At 32.1% G+C, this 24,524-nt stretch overlaps 3 protein-coding genes across 5 annotated transcripts; 1 reads left to right on the forward strand and 2 right to left on the reverse strand.

The window, feature by feature from the left end:
- Window positions 1-607: 607 nt before the first annotated feature.
- LOC110619564 (protein yippee-like) lies at window positions 608-4,761 on the reverse strand. 3 transcript variants are annotated; one of them, XM_043958589.1, is made up of 7 exons: window positions 4,512-4,761; window positions 4,237-4,366; window positions 3,175-3,214; window positions 2,155-2,198; window positions 1,199-1,307; window positions 1,057-1,112; window positions 608-954 (listed from the first exon to the last, which is right to left on the reverse strand). In XM_043958589.1, the coding sequence occupies exons 2-7, from the start codon at window positions 4,254-4,256 to the stop codon at window positions 870-872; spliced, it is 354 nt and encodes a 117-aa protein (XP_043814524.1). In that variant the 5' UTR covers window positions 4,257-4,366; window positions 4,512-4,761; the 3' UTR covers window positions 608-869. The 3 variants fall into 3 exon arrangements, with proteins under 3 accessions (XP_043814524.1, XP_021618768.1, XP_021618767.1); XM_021763076.2 differs by lacking the exon at window positions 3,175-3,214 and having other exon boundaries at window positions 1,057-1,126; XM_021763075.2 differs by lacking the exon at window positions 3,175-3,214 and having other exon boundaries at window positions 4,512-4,751.
- A 2,380-nt stretch (window positions 4,762-7,141) lies between these two features.
- On the reverse strand, window positions 7,142-8,825 carry LOC110618606 (chlorophyll a-b binding protein CP29.3, chloroplastic). Its single transcript, XM_021761780.2, has 2 exons — window positions 8,205-8,825; window positions 7,142-7,575 (listed from the first exon to the last, which is right to left on the reverse strand). Exons 1-2 carry the CDS (start codon window positions 8,709-8,711, stop codon window positions 7,258-7,260), a joined length of 825 nt encoding a protein of 274 aa, XP_021617472.1. The 5' UTR covers window positions 8,712-8,825; the 3' UTR covers window positions 7,142-7,257.
- Window positions 8,826-11,451: 2,626 nt separating this feature from the next.
- On the forward strand, window positions 11,452-22,330 carry LOC110618401 (high mobility group B protein 1). Its single transcript, XM_021761527.2, has 8 exons — window positions 11,452-11,610; window positions 11,902-11,982; window positions 12,124-12,252; window positions 12,331-12,388; window positions 12,602-12,646; window positions 12,994-13,074; window positions 13,181-13,264; window positions 22,075-22,330. The coding sequence occupies exons 2-8, from the start codon at window positions 11,912-11,914 to the stop codon at window positions 22,102-22,104; spliced, it is 498 nt and encodes a 165-aa protein (XP_021617219.1). The 5' UTR covers window positions 11,452-11,610; window positions 11,902-11,911; the 3' UTR covers window positions 22,105-22,330.
- Window positions 22,331-24,524: the final 2,194 nt, after the last annotated feature.

Genomic DNA, 24,524 nt, shown 5'->3' on the forward strand with positions numbered 1-24,524 from the left:
AAATTTATCCAATGATTTAAATTTATAATATACTCTTTTAAATTTTAAAAATGCTTTATATTCAAAGCTTAAACTCAACGTTATCCAATAATAAAAAATTCATGTCATTCTATCTTTATGTTAGTAGTAATTAAAACTAATGGATTTTTTTTTAATATAAAGTAAATGAGGGTGTATTAGTAGGATGATGAACAACTGCTATTTGAAAAAAAAAAATTACCACATTTTTTTATAAAGATAAAAAAAAAAAGAATTTTTTAATATATTTTTTAAAAAATATTCTCTCAATTTTTTAATATTTAAAATATTTAGAAAAATAATTTAATAAAGAATTTATTTTTCAAATTAAAGAAAAAAATAAATTATTTTAAAAAAATAAGTTTTTTTTTAAATAAAGTTATTTTTTTGCTTTTTAAGAGTATTATTAGTATTTCTATATATAAATTATTAATATATTTTATAAATCAAAATTAAATAATAAAAATAAATTATTTTATTAAAAAATATTTTTATGTTTAATATTTTTTAAATAACTTGTATTTTCTACAAACAAACGAAGTTTAAGTACGTATAAAATAAGATAAACACCTCTTTTACCAAACTGTGATGAGCAAGAATTGCCTGAAAGTCTCTGATACTAACAATTGATCTTTGAAATTGCAGTAAAATATTCAACAAGTTATTAACATGGACTAGCTCTTGAAACTGAGTACGTACTGCATCAGATTCAACAATCCAATGTTCAGAATCGTGTTATCCATTGACAGCATGATGAACGAGCCATGGAAATGAGGAATTTTGAATTTCCCAGTTCACATTGAGAGTTAAATAAGAACATCAATGTACAATTCGAAATGAAGAGTAATCGATCAAACTTCATCTGCATCACTTCCACCAACATGTGCTTCATGATTCACCCAATAACTGCTTCCATCAGGACCAGATACCTTAAACCTGATCAACAAACAAAATCCACGTAACCTTAAAATCCACATAGCCTTAAAATCCACAAGTGATCTTGATTCATCTAGAAATTTGATCTAGTTATCCACTGACCGCTCTAGAACCGATTTTCCTTCCTTGTACTTTTGGCTCTTTTCATAGGCAGTCTCCTGAAACAAATCATCTGATTAAACTTAAAGGTTTATAACATTCATAAACCATGAATTCTTTTTGAATCTCTGCATCTTAATCTTACATATTTCCAACCCACAATCGATCCACATCCAACACAGAAAATATCAGCAACAACATGTGTCCCAGTCATCATGGGTCTCTCTTCTTTCACTCCCACAAAGACATTTGATCTGTCAAACAAGGAAAGATCATTGAAGCTAAAAGCGCGACAAATGTGAATGTATTAACCGTATGTTTGAATAATCCTTGTCCAACCTAGTTCACCATTTATCCCACTAACATACAATGCTGGCTTACACCATCATGTCATTAAAATCATTTGGTTAAGAAATACTCGAGACTTCAATGACGCTAAAAGAGTAGAGACATTGAAGCTAGAAGTTTGAAGCCTGTTCTCTTCTTACTTGGCAGTGGCAAACAGCCAGTTGAATCATTAAAGGGAAACAACCCCTTTCATACAGCCCTACATGAATTATTTTCATCTCTTACCCACGGAGGCAGGGGGGACAAAACCAGATACGGGGCAAGTTCATGATTGAACATTATTAACTTGGGAGGATGGTAAAGGATTTGAAGTTCAAAAGATTAAAAACTTGAGTTGCTTGTACACTGACCAAGGATCTTTCATCCAATACCACTTCTTATTCATATCCTAGCTTGGCCCTCCAAAATAATTTAAAACTTTGCTTTACCCACAATAAACTAGTTAGCAAAATGTATTATGAATTTATGATAGGCCCCTTCAGATTAATCCAGATCTGCAGCCTGCAGGTTAGCCTGTGTAAATTGGAAGCCCACACTCCACACCTAAGGCAAATGATGACTTTACATCTTCAAACACACAGGTGAAGACTGACCAACACATAGTTTAAAAGTAAATATTTCAGGATTAAAACTGTCCTCAAAAGAATATAGTAAATGTTACTGGTAGGACATGGCAAAAGATAGTCATTCGCATCTTGAGCTATGAGCAAATCTACAGGTTATTGAACCAACATGAAATCAAGAAATACTTACACCTTATTGAAGAGATAAGCTTTCCCATGCCTGCAGTGAAAGGACTGAATAAAAAACACAGGCAAAACAGACAGTCAAAATCTTTGCTTCCTTTAGAAAATCCAAACAACATTTGGAGGACTGTATGAAAAAAGTAAGAAGACACCAGATATAACTGGAATATGTGTATCAAGGAAAATGTTTCTATTTTTCCTTCCAAGCCTACTTTAAAAATTGAGAGAATTTAGACCAACACTATACGTTAAGCCTTTATCCTTTTGTCATAATAATCATGACCACTTATAGATCATGCATACATGAGGAAATCACCTCTGCAGAACTTGTACAAAGACTCAAGTGAGACTAACATAGTAATATATAAGATGGCACCACTCTAGACACATAATCTTTAAGCTGATAGGATATGTTTCTTCCTTTATATATAGATCCCTTAGATGGTCTCTTTCAAGCATAAGTGAGAATAACTCGTACGAATTACAATAAATAATTTCTGTTTCATGTATGAATTCCAACCAAAAAATTGATTCCCTAGATGTTGCAGCCCCTCAACCATGAGACAGAGAGATCCTGACGAAACAGACCACATTTCCGCTTATCCAGCAATCAAGTCAACTCTGTTACCATTAGTTGTGAACATTAGAGAGCTTCAGGAGATGATGATATTGCATTTAAAACCAAGCAAAGTCTTGTATGCAGTTGGAAACCGCCTTTACCTAAAACTCAAACTATTGGTTTTGTGGAGTTTTACTTGTGCATATTTCCTCATTCAATCACCTCCAAGTGATATAAGTTTAACTCACACATGAAATCACAAAACATATTTAAGGACATTGAAGCTATACGTATGTCAGACAACAAGATTACGAAGATGATGCAATCATAATTATATTCATATAGGCATATGCAGTCAGACCAATTTAATTTTGAAGCACATATGACATAAAACTAAGGCCCAGTTAGGCGGACATATTTGGGAAGCTTTTTTTCCAAACTGCCTTTGCTCGATTTTTAACATTTCACCTGCTGCAGGGAAACCATCATTTTGGGAGGCCCCCAGGTGCTGCAAAAACAGGTGTTATAAGCAGTCTTCCTGCAACCCCAAATGAGGCCTAAATATACTGCAAACACGCAATCAAACGTAAAAGCATATAAGTGGAATCATTTTTCATTTACATGTATAGCTCCCCAAGTTTACATTCTACATGAAACATCACCAATGATACTGAAATGATGTTATGTTTCTTCTAACATAAGGATTGGCATGGCAGCCTCATCATACACTAAAAAGCGCTTATTGCAGAAAATTGCACTTTGAATTTTATAGTGACCAAACTCCGCATATGGATTGGTTCGTCTTCAGTAGTATGGTTTTTGGACTACGCTGTTTTAATTTTAAACTAGTTGGAAGATCAAAGTCACCATTCTCAGTTTTTTTTTTTAAGCAAAAAATGATTTCTGAAAGAAAATTGGCGTCAGTTCCACAGTATGACTTCACTTCACTTCAACTTGCGCATTCAAAGTACAAAGAAGACATCCACACAGCACAGTAATCAATAAACTCAATGATGAACTGGAATCAACCATAGAAAAACATGTATAAGATCGCACAAAAATTCTCCATAAGGCCAGATTTTTTTTGTGAATGAATTAGAAATAATTCGACATATGTAAAGCTGATCAATACCCACCTAAGACCCCCAATTTGAGTTATCATCTGTTCCTCATTTTTCAAGTTGGAGCAAGAATTCACAGATAAAAATGCCAGTTATTCAAATCAACTTAAAATATCAAATCTATCTATTGATAATCCTGTGAAAAAAGTCATATAATTATCCAACAACTCTCACTCTCATCCTCTAGCCAGACCCTTGATCCTTCATGTCTTCCAAACAATCCACATATGGTGAACTATTTCGAGCACAACAACACATCAGCACATACAGTCAACCCCATCAAACACCGTTAATTCTAACAAATATCAGAAAGAAAGGCCAAATTCAGGATACCCAGATGGGAATTCCAAAAAATTATCATCAATCAATTAAGAAACAATCAAAGGTTCAAAATGAATCAAGAACAAACCTTTGAAACAATATCTTCATAAAGAGCAAGATGGGTTCTGCAGTGCTTGCAGCTATAGACCTTCCCTTCAAGATTAACCACAAACAGCCTCCCCATGTCCTCAAAAATAGATCCTTATACAAAATCCTCTCTATACATGTATATAAACAAACCAAAAAAGAATTAACAATTACAGATTAAGGGGGGGAAAAAAAAAAGAAAAAGAGAAGGGAGAATGATTCTGCTAAGAAAAACAGGGGAATTAGAATCAGTGAACATTTTGGCAGATTGCATACCTCAACCCTTCCCTTTTATTTTCTAGTGCTGTAGTTGCTGTTGCATGGTTTGCAAGAAATTGAGAAACCAATTTTTATTTCCTTTTTTCTCAATTAAATTACCTTTTCTGCTAGAGGGGAACTTGACAAGACGTGCTTCCTACGGGTTTTTTCCTTTTCTGATTTTTTTAATCTTAGGTGTTGATTTGGGGCAAGTTAAATCAGTGAGTTGAAGTTTGAAGCTCCCATTTTCAGGGAATTTAGTTGGTATTTTATTTCAGAAAGCTACTGTTTTTCGCTTGAAATTATTTAATTTACATTTTATTTCAACTTTTCAATAATTTTTAAGGTATTTTTTTTTCTTTTCTATTTCAATCTATGCAAGTAAGTTTTCTCTAGGAAAGTTTACTTCCTGAAAATTTACTTCATTCAAAGAATCCAACCAAAAAGCAAAAGAAACGATATTCTTGTTTTTAATTTTTCAGAAAGAAAACATTTTTTCTGCTTCCATTTAAATTTTCTAATTTCTTATTTGGTCAAAGTTTTACTAAATTAAAATAAATTTTAATGAATTTAATAATTTTTATTTTAAAATTAAAAAATTTAAAAAAAATAGCAAAAAATATTATTTTCGACCAATAGACTCCGCACAAGTACTCAAAATATTAAAAAGTAGGGGAACCGAATAAATCGAAAACTGAAATTTTAGTATTTATGAAAATCGAATCGAATCGATTTTGGTTAGAAACTAAATCGAACCGAATCGATTCGGTTCAATTTGATTCAATTTTTAATAAATTTTTTATTTTTTATACTTTATTTTTAGTATTTTAAAATTTAATTAAAATATTTTAATTTTAATATAATTTAATTTTTCTATATTATTGAAAATAACATATTATTATCACTAATCGATTCGGTTCAATTTTTTCGATTTTTTTCTTATCAAAATCGAGCTGAACCGAAATAATCAAAATTTTTGAAATTAAAAACTGAACCGAACCAAATTTTCAAATTAATTTAATTCGATCGATTTTTCAGTTTGAACCGAATACTACTCGCCCATAAATCAAACGGTAGAAATAGTATAAACTCTAACCAACTTATAATTATTAAATTTATATCGAATTCTTTATAAAATTAATTAAAATATATCTGTTAATTTACAAATTTGTATGTAAATATTTAATATAATAAAATTTTAAATTCATTTTTATATAAGTTTAAATTTTTTATAATATTTTTATTTTTATATTATAAGTATAATAATTTTTAAAATAAATAAATTCAAACTCAATATATAATAATAATTTACACTTAAGAAGTTTAATAAACTAATCATTTTACTTTTTTAATTAGCTCTTCACCTCATATTTAACTCACCAAATGACAAAAATAATAATGATAATATAATAACAATATAATAAAAAAGGCTTTGCCCATTGTACGTCCATTAATTGTTAAATACAAATTAAATAAAATAGAATTAAATTAAATAAAATTATAATAATTATTTTATATATTATTATAATTTAAAAAAATAATAATAATTTTAAAATAAAAAATATGACACGAAAAAATAATATTCGTTTTAAAAATTTTTTTAAATAAGTGTCATTTTATAATTTTAATACTTCATTAAATGTTTTTTTATTTGTCTTTCAATAAGTGAAATATTAATTATATGCAGATATTTTAATTGAAAGATAATATAGTTTTTTATTTATATTTTTATTAAAATTTAGTATATTTACTATTTTCTTTAATTTGTGTTTAAAAACTTTAAAGAGAGAGTAATAAATATTAATTTAAATTTAATAAAAATACATATTGTTAAATTAAATGGGCCAAATCTCGATTTCTTTTTTTTTTTTTCGAAAATCTCGATTTCACTCAAAATATTGGTTTTGGACAAATCAATTCGATGATACCAACACCTCCATGTTTGATTTAAATCATAATATCTCGAGATTTGCAACTTAAACTTTTTAGTTTACATAATTATATATTTAAGCATCTTTCCTTTATGGGAAAAAGGAAAAATTATTTGCATGTTATGGCATTTTGAGCATCCATAAAAATTGATGAAAGAAAAAATATTTTAATAATTAACAAAACCAACCCATTTTTTAAAAAATATTTCATACTTTTAAGAAAATAAGTTATCTAACTTTTTATACATAATTTTTGTTCTTCAATTTTTTAAAAAAAATTATGAAAATGTTTTGAAAAAAAAAATTTTAGAGTTAAAAGATTTTATCACAAGTTAAAGTGTGAGTGTAATTTAGAATTTAAAAAATAATTAAAAATGAATAAAAGAAATATTTTGTTGATAGAAGTAATATATTTTGAAAAATATGGAGATTAATTTATAAATAATGATAATATTTAGAAATTAAATAATAAATTTTCTTTAAAATAATTATTTAATAAAGCCAAAATTATTATCCAACTATGCCATTATCATTTTTAAATAATTGACTTGCTTAGGATTTGCAAAGCAAACACATATTAAGCTCACAATTCAGAAAATAGCATGCATTGTTCTTAAGTGTAGAGAAATTATGCAGTAATTAACATAAACACAAATAAAATAATCCAGCACATCAATAAGCTAAACAACCATTTCAAGAAAAAAAAAAAAAAAGAGCTAAACAAAAGGGTAAATGTTACATAAGCCCATGAGAAATAGATTCATAAATATTAGATACAAACAAATTATCAAATTAAAGTAGGAGATTATTAACATTAATAAATAAAATTATCATCACTTGGCAAAGGTTGCCACAAAGGCAATGGGACCTTTGCCAGTAACAGCAGCTTGGATACCAAAGATGAGGAAGGCAATCATGGCAAGCCTACCATGCTTGATCTCTGCTAGTTTAAGGTTGTCTTTTTTCTCTGGATCAGAAGCTAACCCTAGAGGATCAAAGTAGCCACCTGGGTAGATTCTTTTCTCTGGGTCAAGCTCTGCATTTCTTTGAAATTCTATGTACCCAATGACTAGTACCTCTATCCAAATCAGTGTGGTCAAGTTGAATGGAAGTGGTTGCCCCAGGTAGGATGAACCTTCTACTAGCTCCACCTGAAAAAGAAAAAAGAATCCAATAATAAATTTAGAAAAATAATAATATAATATAAAAAAATAAATTTGAAATGTAGATTCTCAATTAAATTAGAGATCTAATTAAAAAAATAAATAAAGTGGCAAGGTATTTTTTTTATTTTTTCTTATAATATAATATTATATAATATCATTTCTATCAACATCAATGGAGTTGTCATGTGTCAACCATTCCTCTATTGGCCCTTTTGTGCTTGGATAGCAAGCGGACACGAAGAAGGATTCTTGTGAAAGTTAATTTAGTGATGCCTAAAAAATTTAATTTATTATTATTTATTAGAAATTGATTTTTTTTTACTTTGTTTAAAATACATTACATGTAATAAAAAGAAAGTAATTGATTTTTATTTATTTTAAAATGAATTTTAATATTTATATATATGAAAATTACTGAAAGAAAATGAATTAAATAATAATATAATACTAATAATAAATTTACCACTTCTAAAATATTATTTTGATTATTTTAAGAAAAGTGGTCAAAATTTGTTCTTCAATGCTAATAATAATAATTTCTCAAAAAGAAATAATAGTAGTAGATACTGAGTTTACTTGTAGGGCTACTAGTAGTGTACGTAGTGCAAACGTACCTTTCCCGCGTCTTGCCATGCAACACCGGTGAGAGCTTCAACGGCAATGGCTCCGAGAGTACCTAACATTGCCCATCTGCCGTGAATAAGCTCGCATTCCCTAAACCTCTGCAAACCGAAAACCTCCGTGTACGGCTGAAACGGCGTCGATTTCACATCATTCTGCTCCACTCTGACTCCGATAATGTCACCAGCCACGTTTTTCGCCAAGTTCTGGTCCAAAGAATCAAGGTCAAATTGCAGGTACTCTGCAGGTTTACCCAACCCAAATGGGTCGAATCCACGGTCTCCGATCATGGTTCCGTCCAGCCATTCTGGTGGTTTGGCACCAGGGAACCATACGAGTCGATCTCCAGCTGGTTTTGATGGAGCTTTCTTTGGTGGAGGGGGTGATTTCTTGGTTCCAAAACTAAACCTGGCTTGGATTCCTCCTGAGTTGGATTTTGGGCTCTGAATGCGAGTCCCAAAGAAATGTGACGCGGCTGCTGCGGCAGCTGTGGTGGCCATGGTTTCTGGTTCTAGCTAGGTGGTGGAGCAGGGAAGTTGAGTGATAACAGAAGTGGTCCTATTTATATAATTTTTTTTTTAAAAGAGAAATTTGCAGAGAAATTTGTAATTGATTTGAAGAATGTGAATGGAAATGGTGTAGGCCTTATCGTTGCCTTATCTTGTAGCGGATGAGAGTGGATGGTCGATGGCTTCTTCACATTTACTTGTGGGGTCTCTTTATAGCGACATGGTTTGGTAGAATTTAAGGATGTAGCTAATTAGCATGATATATCATGATTCTTCCTTTTAAAATTATTTTATAAAAAAAAATAAGTTATAAAAAATGTTATTTATTATAAAAATGATGTGTTGATTTTTTATTGAATGGAATATGTACAAATTTTTATATAAGTAAAAATCTCTCATAAAAATAATTTATAGAAGGAAATATGCCAATCAAAATACTAAAAAATAAAAAATATCAATGAAATTTATGGACCATAAATCTGGACGTTTAATTTTATTAGACTCTATTTTGAATGATCATAAATGTTTATTAGACTTTAAAACTGATATTTTTGTTAGATGGATTTGTTATCATACCATTTTAACTTTTCATATTTTGATTAAAGAATTTAATAAATGTAATTATTTTTCTGTTTGGTATGATATTTATTTTTATTTGATGAAATTCTAATAATACAACTAATAGTTTTATTTAAAAAAAAAATTTAACATAAATTTTATTAACAAAAATACCGATAAAAACATTAATGGTGAATTTTTTTTCTTGTTGTCACATAAAGAAATTAAATAACTTAAAAATATATATTTATATGATTTAATAAAATAAATATGAAAGTAAAAAAAAGAGTGGAATTAATAACAGAATTATCAAAAATAAATACTCATAATTCAATTTAATAAAACAAATTACTCTTTATTTTATCTAGCTATAAAATAAAATAATATAACAATCTTTATTATTTAAAAACATTAATTTCATTGATTACATTTATTTTTTTAACTTCGATAAAAAAAAACTGATTTCTTATGTAAAATTAAATTTGTTAAATATTTTTTTAACACTTAAGTTCTACTTAATCAAATTTATAATATAACTTAAAATAAAATATTACAAGCAAAAGAATTAATTAAAAAAAATTTATGAAAAGAATCTCTTAAATTTCATTATCTAATATAAAAAAAAAACTAGGAACAAAATCATTAGCAACAAATAAATAAATTTATCGCTAGATAAAATAAAAAGTAAAAAAATGATTCATTAGCAACAAATACACAAATTAATTAGATCATAAATGAATTTAACTTCTTGTGAATGATTTAAAATATGACTAGATAAAAAAAATGATTTACTTCAATTTATTTTATGCTAAATTTGAGCTAATTAGTATAATTTCTATTCGATTTAGCGATCATTTATTTTTAAAAAAATAATTTTTATGAAAAATATTTTTAATAAAATAATTTATTTTTTATTATTTAATTTTAATTTAAAAAATAAAATTTATTAATTAATTTATATATAAAAATCACAATAAAATTCTTAAAATATGTAAAATGCCTTTTTATTTCTAAGAAGAGAAATTTATTTTCTTTAAAATGATTTTTTTATTAAAAAAATTATTAACTAAATTTTTTGAGTATTTTAAATATTAAAAAATTTAAAAAAATATTTTTTTAAAATAAACGAAACCTAATATGAATGTTATGTTTATAGTTTTTTTCAGATTTATTGTTGTAATTATCGGTTAAAATTCATAAAACTTATTAAAAATAAATTTAAACTAAATTTAATTAATATTAATTACAAAAATATTAAAAATACTTAAGATGGAGTTTTTTTTTTTTTTTTTTTGAAATGGATGGAGTTTAGTCGTTATTTGGAAGTTATGTTCGCATTTTTATAATTAATATTATGACTTTGCATATATATATATATATATATATATATACCCACGTACTTTTTAATTGGTCAATAAATTTAATTACTTATTTATTTATATTAATTTTTTTAATATATCAATTAATTTTTTTTCATCTTTTATATTCTTAGAAATAAACTGTAAATTTTATATTTTCGTTATGAATTGAATATTTTTAATGCATGTCCATTTTATGTATATTAAGTAGATTTGGTCTAAATTAAAAAAAAAAATTAAATTGTTTATTTCAGAAATTTAATTTTCTCCTTTTCTTATTCTGATTAATTAGATTTATTTTTAAAATTTTAAAAAAATATATTTATTCAGTATAATATATGCTATAATTTAAATTATAATTAAAAGTTAAATTTACACTTAAACTATAAAACGAGATTAAAAGTATTAAATTATATTTTTCATTAAAATTTAATTTTAAATTATTATTAAAGTATGTTTTAATCAAAAGATTGATAAAATTTGATATTTTTTATTATATTATATAATTTGGAGGTAAATTTATTTTTTTTTAATTTTTAATCCATGAAACTAGAGTTTAATATAATTCCTTATCTAATTTAATTTGGTTTAATATTGTATTTATATATTAATTTTTATTTTTTAATTTTTTAATTTTTTAATTTAAATCAAAATGAACCGATGAATGTTAGTATTTTTTTTCTTTGAAACATTGTCCCTTGTAGGACACAAGACCTGTGACGTGTGGGCATCACAGTAACCAATCAAATCCATAAAGTGAGGAAGCTTAGATACTCACCTAGTAACTCCATCATTCCCTGACAAATCAATTTTTTCGACCCTCACCATGTCCTAAACGCTTGCCACGTTTCCTTTTCTGTCCCCACTTCAAATATCTTCTCGGCATCTCTCCTTCTCCATCTCTGCTTTGCTTTTACTTTGCTGTGCTCCGTTTCTGTTTCTGCCTCTTCTCTCAAAGCTCTTCCTCTGAAGAGGTAACTGATCCTTTCAACCAAGCTTGCTCATGCAATTTCTGATTTCGGTTTACTGTAGTTTGATTGTCATATGATTCATTTTCTTATATACTCCACTTGTTTGATTTTTTTCCCCTTTGTATTTATAATTTCTTAATACTGATGAAGAATTAGTTCTTACAAAGATTAATGGCGAAACTCATTAGTTTTAGATCGAGGCATGCTTAGTTGTTGTTTGATTTTTTGCCATAGCAAAGTCTGAGCTCATTTTTATTTGATCATATCATGTTATGTTTGGAACACTGGTTCTAGGCTTCTAGCCATGAAAATTGCCAAAGGAAAGGGAGAATCCAGAAAGGACAAAAAGGAAGCATTAAAGCCTGTAGAGGATAGGTAATTGCTTTTTTCTTTTTGGTGATTTGGAAGTTATTAAAAGGGTGAGGGATTGTCAGGATTTGGACCCAATTCATGTATTTATATGCTGAGTTTGTTTGGTTTGTGATATTCATATCTGGCCTTCATTATATATTTCAGGAAAGTTGGAAAGCGAAAGGCTGCTCCAAAGGCTATTAAGAGTAGCAAAAAGAAGGCAAACAATGATAAAGTTAGGAAGAATGATCCTAACAGGCCAAAGAGGCCTCCAAGTGCCTTTTTCGTCTTTCTGTAAGTCTTACCTTAATTTTATGGTCTAGTTTTCTGCATTGAAGTTTACTGATGATAATGTGATTTTGATACATGTAGAGAAGAGTTTAGAAACACTTACAAACAAGAGCACCCCAACGTGAAGGCCGTCTCAGCTGTAAGCTGCTAACGAACTTTGTACATGTTTTGTATGATTAATTGAACGTAATGAAATGTAATCAACTAAAAATTTCTATGGAACAAAGAACTAAAAATTCTTTTCATTAAGATCAATTAATGAACCAAACATACAATTCGTGTATTGTTTGTTAGTAGTAAGTTGTTTTGGGCTTAAATCGATCATTTTGGCTACTTGACCATGTGCTTGAAGGTTGCGAAAGCTGGAGGAGAGAAGTGGAAATCTCTATCTGATGCAGTAAGTACTAAACACCTTCTTTTTCACCAACTTGAATTTGATTTGAATGGATTTCTTAAGCACAAGGAGTTGTGCTGCCTTCTACTGAAATTGGATACTTTAATATTGGAAAATCCTATGGATGCTGCTTTTAAACGTTCAGAGATCTTGCATTATATGCACCAAACAAATGTTTGGTGAATTTAGGACTTTCTTAACATCGCCAAGCCAATGCTATAGTGTGCCTAGAGGACAGTGTCCTGAATGGTTGCACTGCAGCCAAAATACTTGATTCTCTATCCATGGCTGACTTGCTTGCTTTAGAAGTGCCTCACTCATTAAATTTCTCTTGTGCTTGGATATGCCAGGAGAAAGCTCCTTATGAAGCCAAATCAGCCAAAAGGAAATCAGAATATGAAAAGCTTATGACATCCTACAACAAGAAACAGGTAAATTTTTTATAGATTGCTAATTTCATGAGAATAAAATGCCAAATTATTTTCTTTTGAACCCCTTTTATTATTTTATCTTGTTAATACTACACTTTTTGATCAGGAAAGTTCAGACGATGATGATGCTGATGGAGAATCTGAGAAATCCAAATCTGTAGTGAGCAATGATGATGAGGAGAGTGCAGAGGTAATACTTTTTGTCACCCATTGATGTCTTGCATTTCCAGTGTTTGAAATCTAAATTATACGGTTTTCATGTTGTTTTTTATTGGATTGAACTATCCATCATCTAAATGTGCACATTTCATTCTTTAACACGGTCAAAACTGAAGAAGTCTTAACTCTTATATTTTAGGATAGCAAGTAACTTTGCTTCAAGTCCTGTCAACAGTTCTACAATTTTTTTTTAATCCATGTCTTAGACAAAAAATAGTAATGTGTTGTCTTAATCTAGTGACTAATTGGTCAGGGTATATTATTGGACCATGGCACTTTTTTTTTTGTTATATCGCTTTTTTTGTTATATCAGAAATCCTTAAACTGATATATTTGGTTGCTGGGATTTGAACCCCTGACTTCCTATATGAGGTTAATCATCCGACTTGTTTTTCCTCAAACTTTTGAAATGAAATTGATGGCTAGGAAGGAAAATAGGATGTAGGAAAAAAATCCCGAATTTCTGCATCTACCCTCTGAGCCTATTCTCAGTTGGGCAAGTTAGGCATGGAATTTACCCCAAAAGCTAGCTCAAGGAGGAGGATTGCCTATGGTCCATATAAGGGGCACATTACCCCTTGCCACAATCGATGTGGGATTCAACACACCCCCTCATGTCCAGAATTCTTACTGGTGCGTGGCACATTTATGGGGCGCCCAACATCGGATGTGAGGCTCTGATACCATGTTAAATTTGGGCTAGGCCTAACTCACCCCAAAAGCTAGTTCAAGGAGGAGGATTGCCTATGGCCCATATAAGGGGCACATTACCCCTTGCCACAATCGATGTGGGATTCAACACACCCCCTCACGCCCAGAATTCTTACTGGTGCGTGGCACATTTATGGGGCGCCCAACATCGGATGGGGAGGCCTAACTCACCCCAAAAGCTAGCTCAAGGAGGAGGATTGCCTATGGCCCATATAAGGGGCACATTACCCCTTTTCACAATCGATGTGGGATTCAACAGCTATAATAGATGGTCTTGGTTCTTACTATTGGACTCTGGCAGTTTTTTTAACCCATTGCATGATTCATTTTGCAAGAAAAGAATTCAAATTGATTCTTGCAAAATCATACAATATTTTAACTTCATTCAAAATGAATTTTCTTTTAAGTTAAAAATAATTGAATTCCTTCATTCCAAATTAAAAAAATAGAAAAAAAACCAATTAAATTGAATTTTTGCGAAATTCTTGATTCCAAATGGAGAGTAAAGGTTTCATCAGTACAAGGTCCCACTATACTTGCTTAATTTTCCATGCGGAATAGTTAATTTTATTAAATTATTCCAATTTATTCCATGAAGTGTCTCATGAGCTCTGAACTTTGTTCAGCTAGTTCCACAACACTGTTATTTTGATTGTTGCTGCTTGTCAGTTATTACTGTTAAGCAACCGGTTAAGGGATAGATTTTATCTTATCTTTAATTCAAATGTCCAGATGATGTAAAGCTAATTTTGTATTTCATTTGTTTAAGAGAGAGGTTATTTTAATGTACCTATATATTTATCTAAATGCAAAACACGATTCTTTTCTCCTCTTCAATTCTATTTCTATATGGCATGAGAGCTATAAGCATAATGTTGTGCTTTCTCGATCCAAGTTTGAAAATTTTCGTTCTTTTTCCTCTTCTTTCAACTACTATGGCCACACCCTCTTCAAACGTTCCGCACTGTTCTAGGGGAGTTCTCATCTCTATTAATGCTTCTCAACTTCCTTTGTAGCTCACACGTCATAATTATCTTATGTGTAGAGCTTAGATTGTTCCGGTTTTTCGTGGGTATAATCTTATTGGTTATGTCACTCGTACTTTGGTGTCTCCTTCTGATAAGGTTCAGACAGATGGAAATGAGGTAGACAATCTTGATTATGAATTTTGGTATTGTCAAGATCACTTGGTGTTGGCATATAGTTGCTTCAGCGACCAGTTCTATTGCAAACAAGTCTGCCAAGAGAGTTCTATCTCTTCAGGAAAAACTATCTCCTGCACGAAGGGAGAAGGGAGAATAAACCTGTTTCTGATTATCTTCAGTTTGTCACAACAGTTGCCGATGACCTTGCCCTTGTGGCAGTCCAATTTCGGAGGTTGATTTAGTTATTCACGTCCTAAATGGTGTTGGTTTTGAGTTTCATGACATAGCTGGAGCTGTTGGTGTTCGTGATATGATGATCACTTTTGAAAAGCTCCAAGACAAACTCTTGGATCATGAGATGTATCTTCGGAAAATTGATCCTTCTGTGATCCTACCCCAATAACTCCAAACCAGGTTCGGAAAGGGAACAATTATCGCCACACTACCACAGGGTCTGCTTTCAGCGATATAGTGTCACGGCTAACCAGCGTAATATCAAAACAAGTTAGGCCTCTTATTCACCCAAGAGAGGGTTGACAGGAGCGGTTGTCGAAGCCGGCCAAAAATAACCTTCTTTGGTTACCTACAATTTACAACTGTAGACAGTGGTGAAGGATCGTATCCACAGAGAATCGATTACCTATTTGTTTATTTCAATCAAGACCAATAAAACCAATTGAAAGCACAAGTGAAAGCAAGTGATTGCAAATAGAACAAAAGTAAAGTGCAAGGAAAGTAAAAAGGGGGGTTTTGAGATGATTTGATTAACAACTAATGAAAGCAATTAAAACAGCAAGTAATTAAAAGAGGAAATCAATAAGAGAAAGGTCTAGTCGAAGATATGGATCCACTTTGGTTGTTTGGGTTGATCATTGAAACATGGTTACCTTGATTGATTCAATAGGTTGGTTATGGGGGTGGAAGACGCTTCTCACCACCATGTCTTTCCTTATGAACAAATTGATTAGGGAACGTCCTCTAACCAATTACTAATCAACAAATTGCCAAGGAACGTCCTTGGGCCATAGGCATCAAAACAATTGCCAATTGCATGAAGAACAAGAAAGATCCAAACCCTAACTACTCAAACGTATGAGATGATGTTAGATCATGCAATTTCTTGGTTTTTACACCAAGTGTTCTTAGATCAGAATATTTCCAGCAATTACGGACTAACAAATATCCTAATCAACAATCAATTAACTTTGCAATCAAGAATCAAGTGGCCAATTTGATCAAAACAACAAAGCAATCTTTATAATTAAGCACAATTGCATGAATATTGAATAAAATCAAAGACAAAAGTTTCTGTTCAGATCTCACAACCCTTTAAACAACCTTAGTTTCAACCAAACTTCAACTAGAAAGAAGGTTTCAGCCACTCATGGCTGAACCAAACAGAAAATAAAAGAAAAGAAAGCAAAAGATGAAGAACTAAAGTGGGAGAGAGCCTTAGAGGCCTTGCCGAATTTCCTTGGAGAAGAGGTGGAACCAAATCTGTCTTCTTGTCTTCTTGAAGCCTTTAAATATGTCTTGAGAGGCTGCCTAGGGTTTCATGGAAGTCCAGGAGACTTTTAGAGGCTGTCCAAAGTGCCCTTGGTGAGTTATGAGGCTTCTTTGTGCATAGGTGAAGGCAAAAACGAGTTGGAGGCAAGTGGGGGCACTTTGGTCTTCTTACTTGCTGCCCTAGGTCTTCAAGATGTTGCCTAAATAGTTAGGAGGCTGCCCATGCACTATTAAGGAAGGTAAAGACTCCTTTTGAATTTTGAATGTGCATGGCACTAAGTAGGAAGCATGTGATCTTTGGATTTTCTTTCCTTAATAAGGGGGATCTTGAAATCCAATAATTGAATGTGAATATTGAAGATTTGGATCTCAAGATATTTCCCTTATTTGGCTCCTCAAATATGGCAACTTGGGATATGGCTTCTTGAACAAGGAAAGAGTGCATTGAAGGTGATTTTCGGCTGCCTAAAATGAGTTTCGGAGGCTGGATTTCTTGGAGGTTCGGCGGCCGAAAGTTGAATTTCGGCGGCCGAAGGTAGTGGACTTTCGTCTCTGGACTTGACTTTAGGCCGCCGAAAGTGCCCCCGAAAGTGGGTGACTTTCGGCTTCCGAAAGTGCTTCCGAAAGTGCTTCCGAAGGTGGGTGACTTTTGGCTTCCGAAAGTGCTTCCGAAGGTGCTTCCGAAAGTGGCTGTTTTTTGGCATTCTTTGGCACTTTTAAGAGCATTTTCTCCAAATTGTTTCTTCACACCTAATACTTGCAAAATATGATTAAAACCACAAAATTAGGTAGAATAGGTGCAAATAAACATTAATAAGATCATGAAAATATGGACTAAAATATGCTCTATCAAATACCCCCACACTTAAGCTTTTGCTTGTCCTCAAGCAAACAAACATAGTTGAAATAAGTTTTCTTCCTCTAGATCCTTATTACCACTTAAGCTCATACTCTAGACCCCTATTTTGAATCATTGCAGTGAAGAATATATGTATGAAGATTACTTACCTCTTTTCCTTGTTTCCCTTTGCTTACCATGGCTAGGATTTGTTTTCCTCAAGAGAGACATGCACATTAATTTGTTAAGACTTTTTCTAGCTGTTGGATTGACTTGCCCTTACCTTGAAGTACTTTATTCAGGCTTTTGCACTTTAGATTTTGCTTGGAAAGGCCACCAACCTATTTTTGATATGAAGGTTTAGTTTTTCAGTTGGTCACCTATCCAAGTGGCTACTTGCCTTGTTCATAGTCTTTTGACCATTGGAACAATTTTCAATTTGTGCTTTTGAGGTCTTGCCTTTGCTGAATTTTCTTTCTCTCAATGATTTGGGCAAATCAACACCAATCGCTAAAGCAAGTCATGTTAAGTTCATTCACACAATTTCAATTTTTCTCAATCAATTGAGGGTCATCAATATATTTTTCACCATGGCAAACTCAAAGATTCAATTCAAAGGGCAATTCTCAAACATGAATATAACTCACTGCAGGTGATTCAACATAAGTTTAAAGAGTTATCACATCAATGGGGTTATGGAAAGAAAGACTCATCCAACATGTTCATCAGTTTGAGTAGAGCAAAACAAAAAGAAGAAGAAGGTTGTGGTTGTGTGTGTTTTATTGAAAGCATAAAAATAACAAAAATGAAAAATTTTTGCCTAATGCAAGCAAACTAAAGACTAAAGCAAAAATAAACTTAAAAGTAAAAATTCAGATATGCACCCCCACACTTAAATCATGCATTGTCCTCAATGTATAAGAAACATAAAAGAACAAAGGAAACTGAGTACTCCCCTGGGTGTGGTGTGCATGGCGCGATCCTCTTGATCAAGGCTCAAGTAATTGGAGAAGGGAAAAGAGTCCCAATTGCATTGAGCAAAAAGTGTAGCGCTCCTTTCGATTTGGTCATGAACCATCCTACTTTCTCCATGTACTCATGAAGTAACATGATGAGCTTCTCCTCTTTTAGATGAGGTGTGCCTCTAGCTTTTATATTTGCATTTTTGAGATGATTGGGAAGCACCTTGAACTCCAATTCATGTTTCTCCATGTGTAGTTGCAATTTAGTACTAAGATCTGGCAAAACAAACTCTACCTTATCCGGAGGTTTGGGAAGGCATTGATCTGCATGCTCCTTTGGTTTAGGTGCTTGGAACACCATTTGTTCCTTGTGAGTATTGGCTGTTTGCGTTGGATGAATGGTATAATTGGGTTCAGTATCCTCCTTTTGCATAGGACCTAACTGAGGTGGAAGACTGATATGCGTTGGAATCTGTGGAACAAGTTTCGGCGGCCGAAAAGTGTCTGAGTTCGGCGGCCGAAGGTCTTCAGTTTGCGGAGTGGATTGCGGTGATGGATTCGGCGTCTGAAGATCGCTTGGCTTCGGCGGCCGAAAGATGTTCGGCGGCCGAAGGACGTCTTGCTCAATGTGTTCCTGAGGTGGTGCAACAGAATCTGGTGTTTGAAGGGCAGTAGGGTTCGGCGGCCGAAAGTTGTCCATGTTCGGCGGCCGAGTGTCTTCTGTCTGCACAACCTCAATCTGCTGGATGCTGCATGAATCATTGGTTAGAATATCATCTTTTATATCAAAATTATCTTTTCTCAAACAATCAATGATATTTGAATTATCAACGAGTTCTGTTTGATCCGTTTGTTTGGACAAACAGTATTCTGGTTGTGTCTCTTCAGCAGCTTGTTCTTGTACTTGCCAACTTTCCTCATCATCCTCCACATCTTGAAGTTCTTGCTCTCTTCTTAACATGAGTGCATTCAATGAGATGGCCATTTGACCCATTTGTTGTTGCATCATTTGCAAGGTCTTCATAACCTCATTATTAGTATCAGTGTCCATTGGTGGTGCTGGTTGGGCTTGATATCCTTGATAATCTTGGTAGTTGTTAGCCTCATCGTAGCCATAGTTCGGTTGGTCTCCCCAATATGGGCTGTATGTGTTATAGTATGGATCATGCCTTGGCTGTTCATAGTATCTTCCAAATGTATGTCTAGGCTGGTCATACTCATAACGTGTAGGACATTGATCAGTTGGGTGGCCTACATATGAATAGATCCCACATGGTCTTGGTGGCTGAAAGCGTTGAGCTCGACCTATGACATAGCTATCCACAAGAGAGGTTAGTCTTGAAATTCGAGAATCAAAATCAGATGTACTTACCTCATCCATGATTCAGATCTGGTCATGAAAGAAAAATAAACAAGTAAGATCAATTCCCCGGCAACGGCGCCAATTTTTTGACAGGAGCGGTTGTCGAAGCCGGCCAAAAATAACCTTCTTTGGTTACCTACAATTTACAACTGTAGACAGTGGTGAAGGATCGTATCCACAGAGAATCGATTACCTATTTGTTTATTTCAATCAAGACCAATAAAACCAATTGAAAGCACAAGTGAAAGCAAGTGATTGCAAATAGAACAAAAGTAAAGTGCAAGGAAAGTAAAAAGGGGGGTTTTGAGATGATTTGATTAACAACTAATGAAAGCAATTAAAACAGCAAGTAATTAAAAGAGGAAATCAATAAGAGAAAGGTCTAGTCGAAGATATGGATCCACTTTGGTTGTTTGGGTTGATCATTGAAACATGGTTACCTTGATTGATTCAATAGGTTGGTTATGGGGGTGGAAGACGCTTCTCACCACCATGTCTTTCCTTATGAACAAATTGATTAGGGAACGTCCTCTAACCAATTACTAATCAACAAATTGCCAAGGAACGTCCTTGGGCCATAGGCATCAAAACAATTGCCAATTGCATGAAGAACAAGAAAGATCCAAACCCTAACTACTCAAACGTATGAGATGATGTTAGATCATGCAATTTCTTGGTTTTTACACCAAGTGTTCTTAGATCAGAATATTTCCAGCAATTACGGACTAACAAATATCCTAATCAACAATCAATTAACTTTGCAATCAAGAATCAAGTGGCCAATTTGATCAAAACAACAAAGCAATCTTTATAATTAAGCACAATTGCATGAATATTGAATAAAATCAAAGACAAAAGTTTCTGTTCAGATCTCACAACCCTTTAAACAACCTTAGTTTCAACCAAACTTCAACTAGAAAGAAGGTTTCAGCCACTCATGGCTGAACCAAACAGAAAATAAAAGAAAAGAAAGCAAAAGATGAAGAACTAAAGTGGGAGAGAGCCTTAGAGGCCTTGCCGAATTTCCTTGGAGAAGAGGTGGAACCAAATCTGTCTTCTTGTCTTCTTGAAGCCTTTAAATATGTCTTGAGAGGCTGCCTAGGGTTTCATGGAAGTCCAGGAGACTTTTAGAGGCTGTCCAAAGTGCCCTTGGTGAGTTATGAGGCTTCTTTGTGCATAGGTGAAGGCAAAAACGAGTTGGAGGCAAGTGGGGGCACTTTGGTCTTCTTACTTGCTGCCCTAGGTCTTCAAGATGTTGCCTAAATAGTTAGGAGGCTGCCCATGCACTATTAAGGAAGGTAAAGACTCCTTTTGAATTTTGAATGTGCATGGCACTAAGTAGGAAGCATGTGATCTTTGGATTTTCTTTCCTTAATAAGGGGGATCTTGAAATCCAATAATTGAATGTGAATATTGAAGATTTGGATCTCAAGATATTTCCCTTATTTGGCTCCTCAAATATGGCAACTTGGGATATGGCTTCTTGAACAAGGAAAGAGTGCATTGAAGGTGATTTTCGGCTGCCTAAAATGAGTTTCGGAGGCTGGATTTCTTGGAGGTTCGGCGGCCGAAAGTTGAATTTCGGCGGCCGAAGGTAGTGGACTTTCGTCTCTGGACTTGACTTTAGGCCGCCGAAAGTGCCCCCGAAAGTGGGTGACTTTCGGCTTCCGAAAGTGCTTCCGAAAGTGCTTCCGAAGGTGGGTGACTTTTGGCTTCCGAAAGTGCTTCCGAAGGTGCTTCCGAAAGTGGCTGTTTTTTGGCATTCTTTGGCACTTTTAAGAGCATTTTCTCCAAATTGTTTCTTCACACCTAATACTTGCAAAATATGATTAAAACCACAAAATTAGGTAGAATAGGTGCAAATAAACATTAATAAGATCATGAAAATATGGACTAAAATATGCTCTATCAAGGGTCTTCTTCAATTCAATACCGGATATGTGACAAACCCGAGCATAATGCTAAGCAATCCTTCAGAGCAAAGGAGTACTTTAGAGCTAACAATTTTCCGCAACCGGTTAAGAGATAGATTTTATCTTTTTTTAGGTTCAAATGTCCAGATTATGTAAAGCTAACTTTGTATTTCATTTGTTTAAGAGATAGAGCTAGAGGTTATCTTAATGCATTTATATATGTATAGTTAAAGCTAAATGCAAAACACGATTCTTTTCTCCTCTTCAATTCAGTTTCTGCTGTATTTCTATAATTAATGATAATTCATTTAATCCTCATATAACTTGGCTTTTTCATATGCAGGAGGACGAGGAAGATGAGGATGATGACTGAAATTTTTCGGACATGGAAAAAGAAATATGGGTTTTGTAAGATCACTATGTTTGGATTAAAGAATATGTGTGGTTTGTTTTCTGAAATGAGCAAAAGCTGAATGTTGCAGCTAGCTCTTGGTCGTGGTGCCAATTAAGATAAAAGTTCTGCTAGGCTACTTTAGGCTTTTTTGTGCATATACTCTTTCATATATTAGTTGAATGTATCCTCATCACATTATGCATCACGCTGCCTTTGCCATAGAATACGAGATTCTAAGTGTTGAAGAAACTTAGTTATGCTCTCACATCTACACTATCACAAATCATATATGTGAAATTTGCAGCAATTTTGATGGGCAGAGTAAGCGGTAGAGCATTATGGAGTAGGGTTGTTGGGTTAGTGAACAGTTCATGGGATCCCGAATCAAACTGAGGAATGATTTTTTATAACATATAAAAGATACGTCCGTCAAAATCAAGACATCCGTACACTCTTGCCATAACCTCTATTAATTATAGTAAGGAGAAGGAGAACTAGTTGGCTCGATCAAGTCGACGGTGGATGAAGTACACGATCTATAAGAGTCTAAAGCCTTGCTACGGACCTGTTAAGCTCTTCCAGTCTCAACTTTTTAGCTTCAAGCCTTCGATTCATGATATCTGTATGAAATCTTAAATGTGCATGCAATGACATGCTTGATATAATGTGCGTGAAGGATGGTATAGTCTCAGTCAATTTCATTTAATCCATCCACTGTTAATGAATCTTTTGAAAAAAAATCTGTTAAGAGAACATCTCTTTACTTTAAAAAAATATGCCGCAGCTGTATTTAGTACAGCTAAAAGTATATATCCTTTCCATTATCGAGAGATTCACTTTTTCTTCTCCAATCTCTTAATTCCATCTGCAAACTCCAACTGTAATATAACCAGAAAATATATTCATTTCTGTTACCACCATCATATGCTTCCTCAGACCATTTACTTAACCACTCTTCAAAACCAAAACCAATTCCCCGTGTCACTCTCTTATAAATTTCGGACCTCACACTAATCAATTTTATACGCATGTTTTCCTATAATTTTTTAATATATTATATACTATAAATATAATTATATTATAATATTTGTATTTATATGTGTATATATATTATAATTATGGATATATATTATTTTAATTTTTTATTTATTATCTTTTTTTAATAACTTTAATTATAAAAGATCAAATTATTTTATTATTCTTAATTATAATATTTATGATATATTTAATCATTAGTAACTTATCTATTCTATAATTAAATATTATATAATCAAAAGGTAATTAAAATGTATATTAAAGGATATACTTATATTATTATTTGGTTAATTTTGTATATATAAATATATATATAAATTTAAATTATGTAAATAATTTAAATGTATATTATATATATAATATATTTGTATTAATAATTAATTTTAAGTATGACTTTTTAAGAAAGATTGCATAAATTTGCTTTTGAGAATTGGGACCGACTGTAAAAATCGAGAACTGAAATCGAAATTCAAACTAGAACCGCATACCCCAACTACAGATTTTCTATAATAAAAAATAATGTTTTCCTTTATCTTTAAGCAGATCATAGCACATGACTTAATTAAGAATACATTAGTTTAGGTATAGGCATTCTCTTTATATAAGGAATTCCTTTATACTTTTATCCTCAACTCTTTCTGCCTCCTTTTCATGCATGTTCCTTCCTTTATTTTCTACTTATTTTTCTGATCTAGAAAGTGAATGGATCTCATCTAATGTAATTTTTTGGATCATGGGCTACTATCTTTAGAGAAGAAATGATCTACTATTAGCTTTGATTGGCATTTGGAGTCGAAATTTGAGACTTTACACATGGGTAATTAATTAATTTTTCATATTATAAAAATTAAATAGTAAATTTTTTAAAAAGAAAAACAGCATTATGTGTATTTTTCTGTAAGGAAAAGAAAAGATTAATGATGAGATGAACCAAAATTCACGTGTGAAGTGTCGAAACATGTAGCCAGAAAGTGAAAAATAATGGGTCACGGTGGTCGCAGGTGACATGCCTTAGTGGACAACAAAGGGCCATCATCATCATCATCATCTACCTCCAAAGAAAAAAACCCTAAAAAAAAGTTTTGAGCAAAGGAACCCAACTCTATATATACCAATAAGCTTTTGTTTTTGTTATAATTAAATGATATTAATCATGATTATTTTTTAATACATGATTCAATTAAAATTTTTTGATTTTTTTAAAAATCCAATGGTTAGTTTAATAATGCCAAAATAAAAGGATCAAACTATAATTTTTAAAAAGTTAAGGGATATATGTATTGATTGTAAAATATTCCAAGAATAAAAAGTAATTAATATAGTTGTTTATTATAAAATAAATGAAAAATTGAATGAAAAGACCT

The sequence above is a fragment of the Manihot esculenta genome, chromosome 7, assembly GCF_001659605.2.
Source record: "Manihot esculenta cultivar AM560-2 chromosome 7, M.esculenta_v8, whole genome shotgun sequence".
Classification (NCBI taxonomy): Eukaryota; Viridiplantae; Streptophyta; class Magnoliopsida; order Malpighiales; family Euphorbiaceae; genus Manihot; species Manihot esculenta.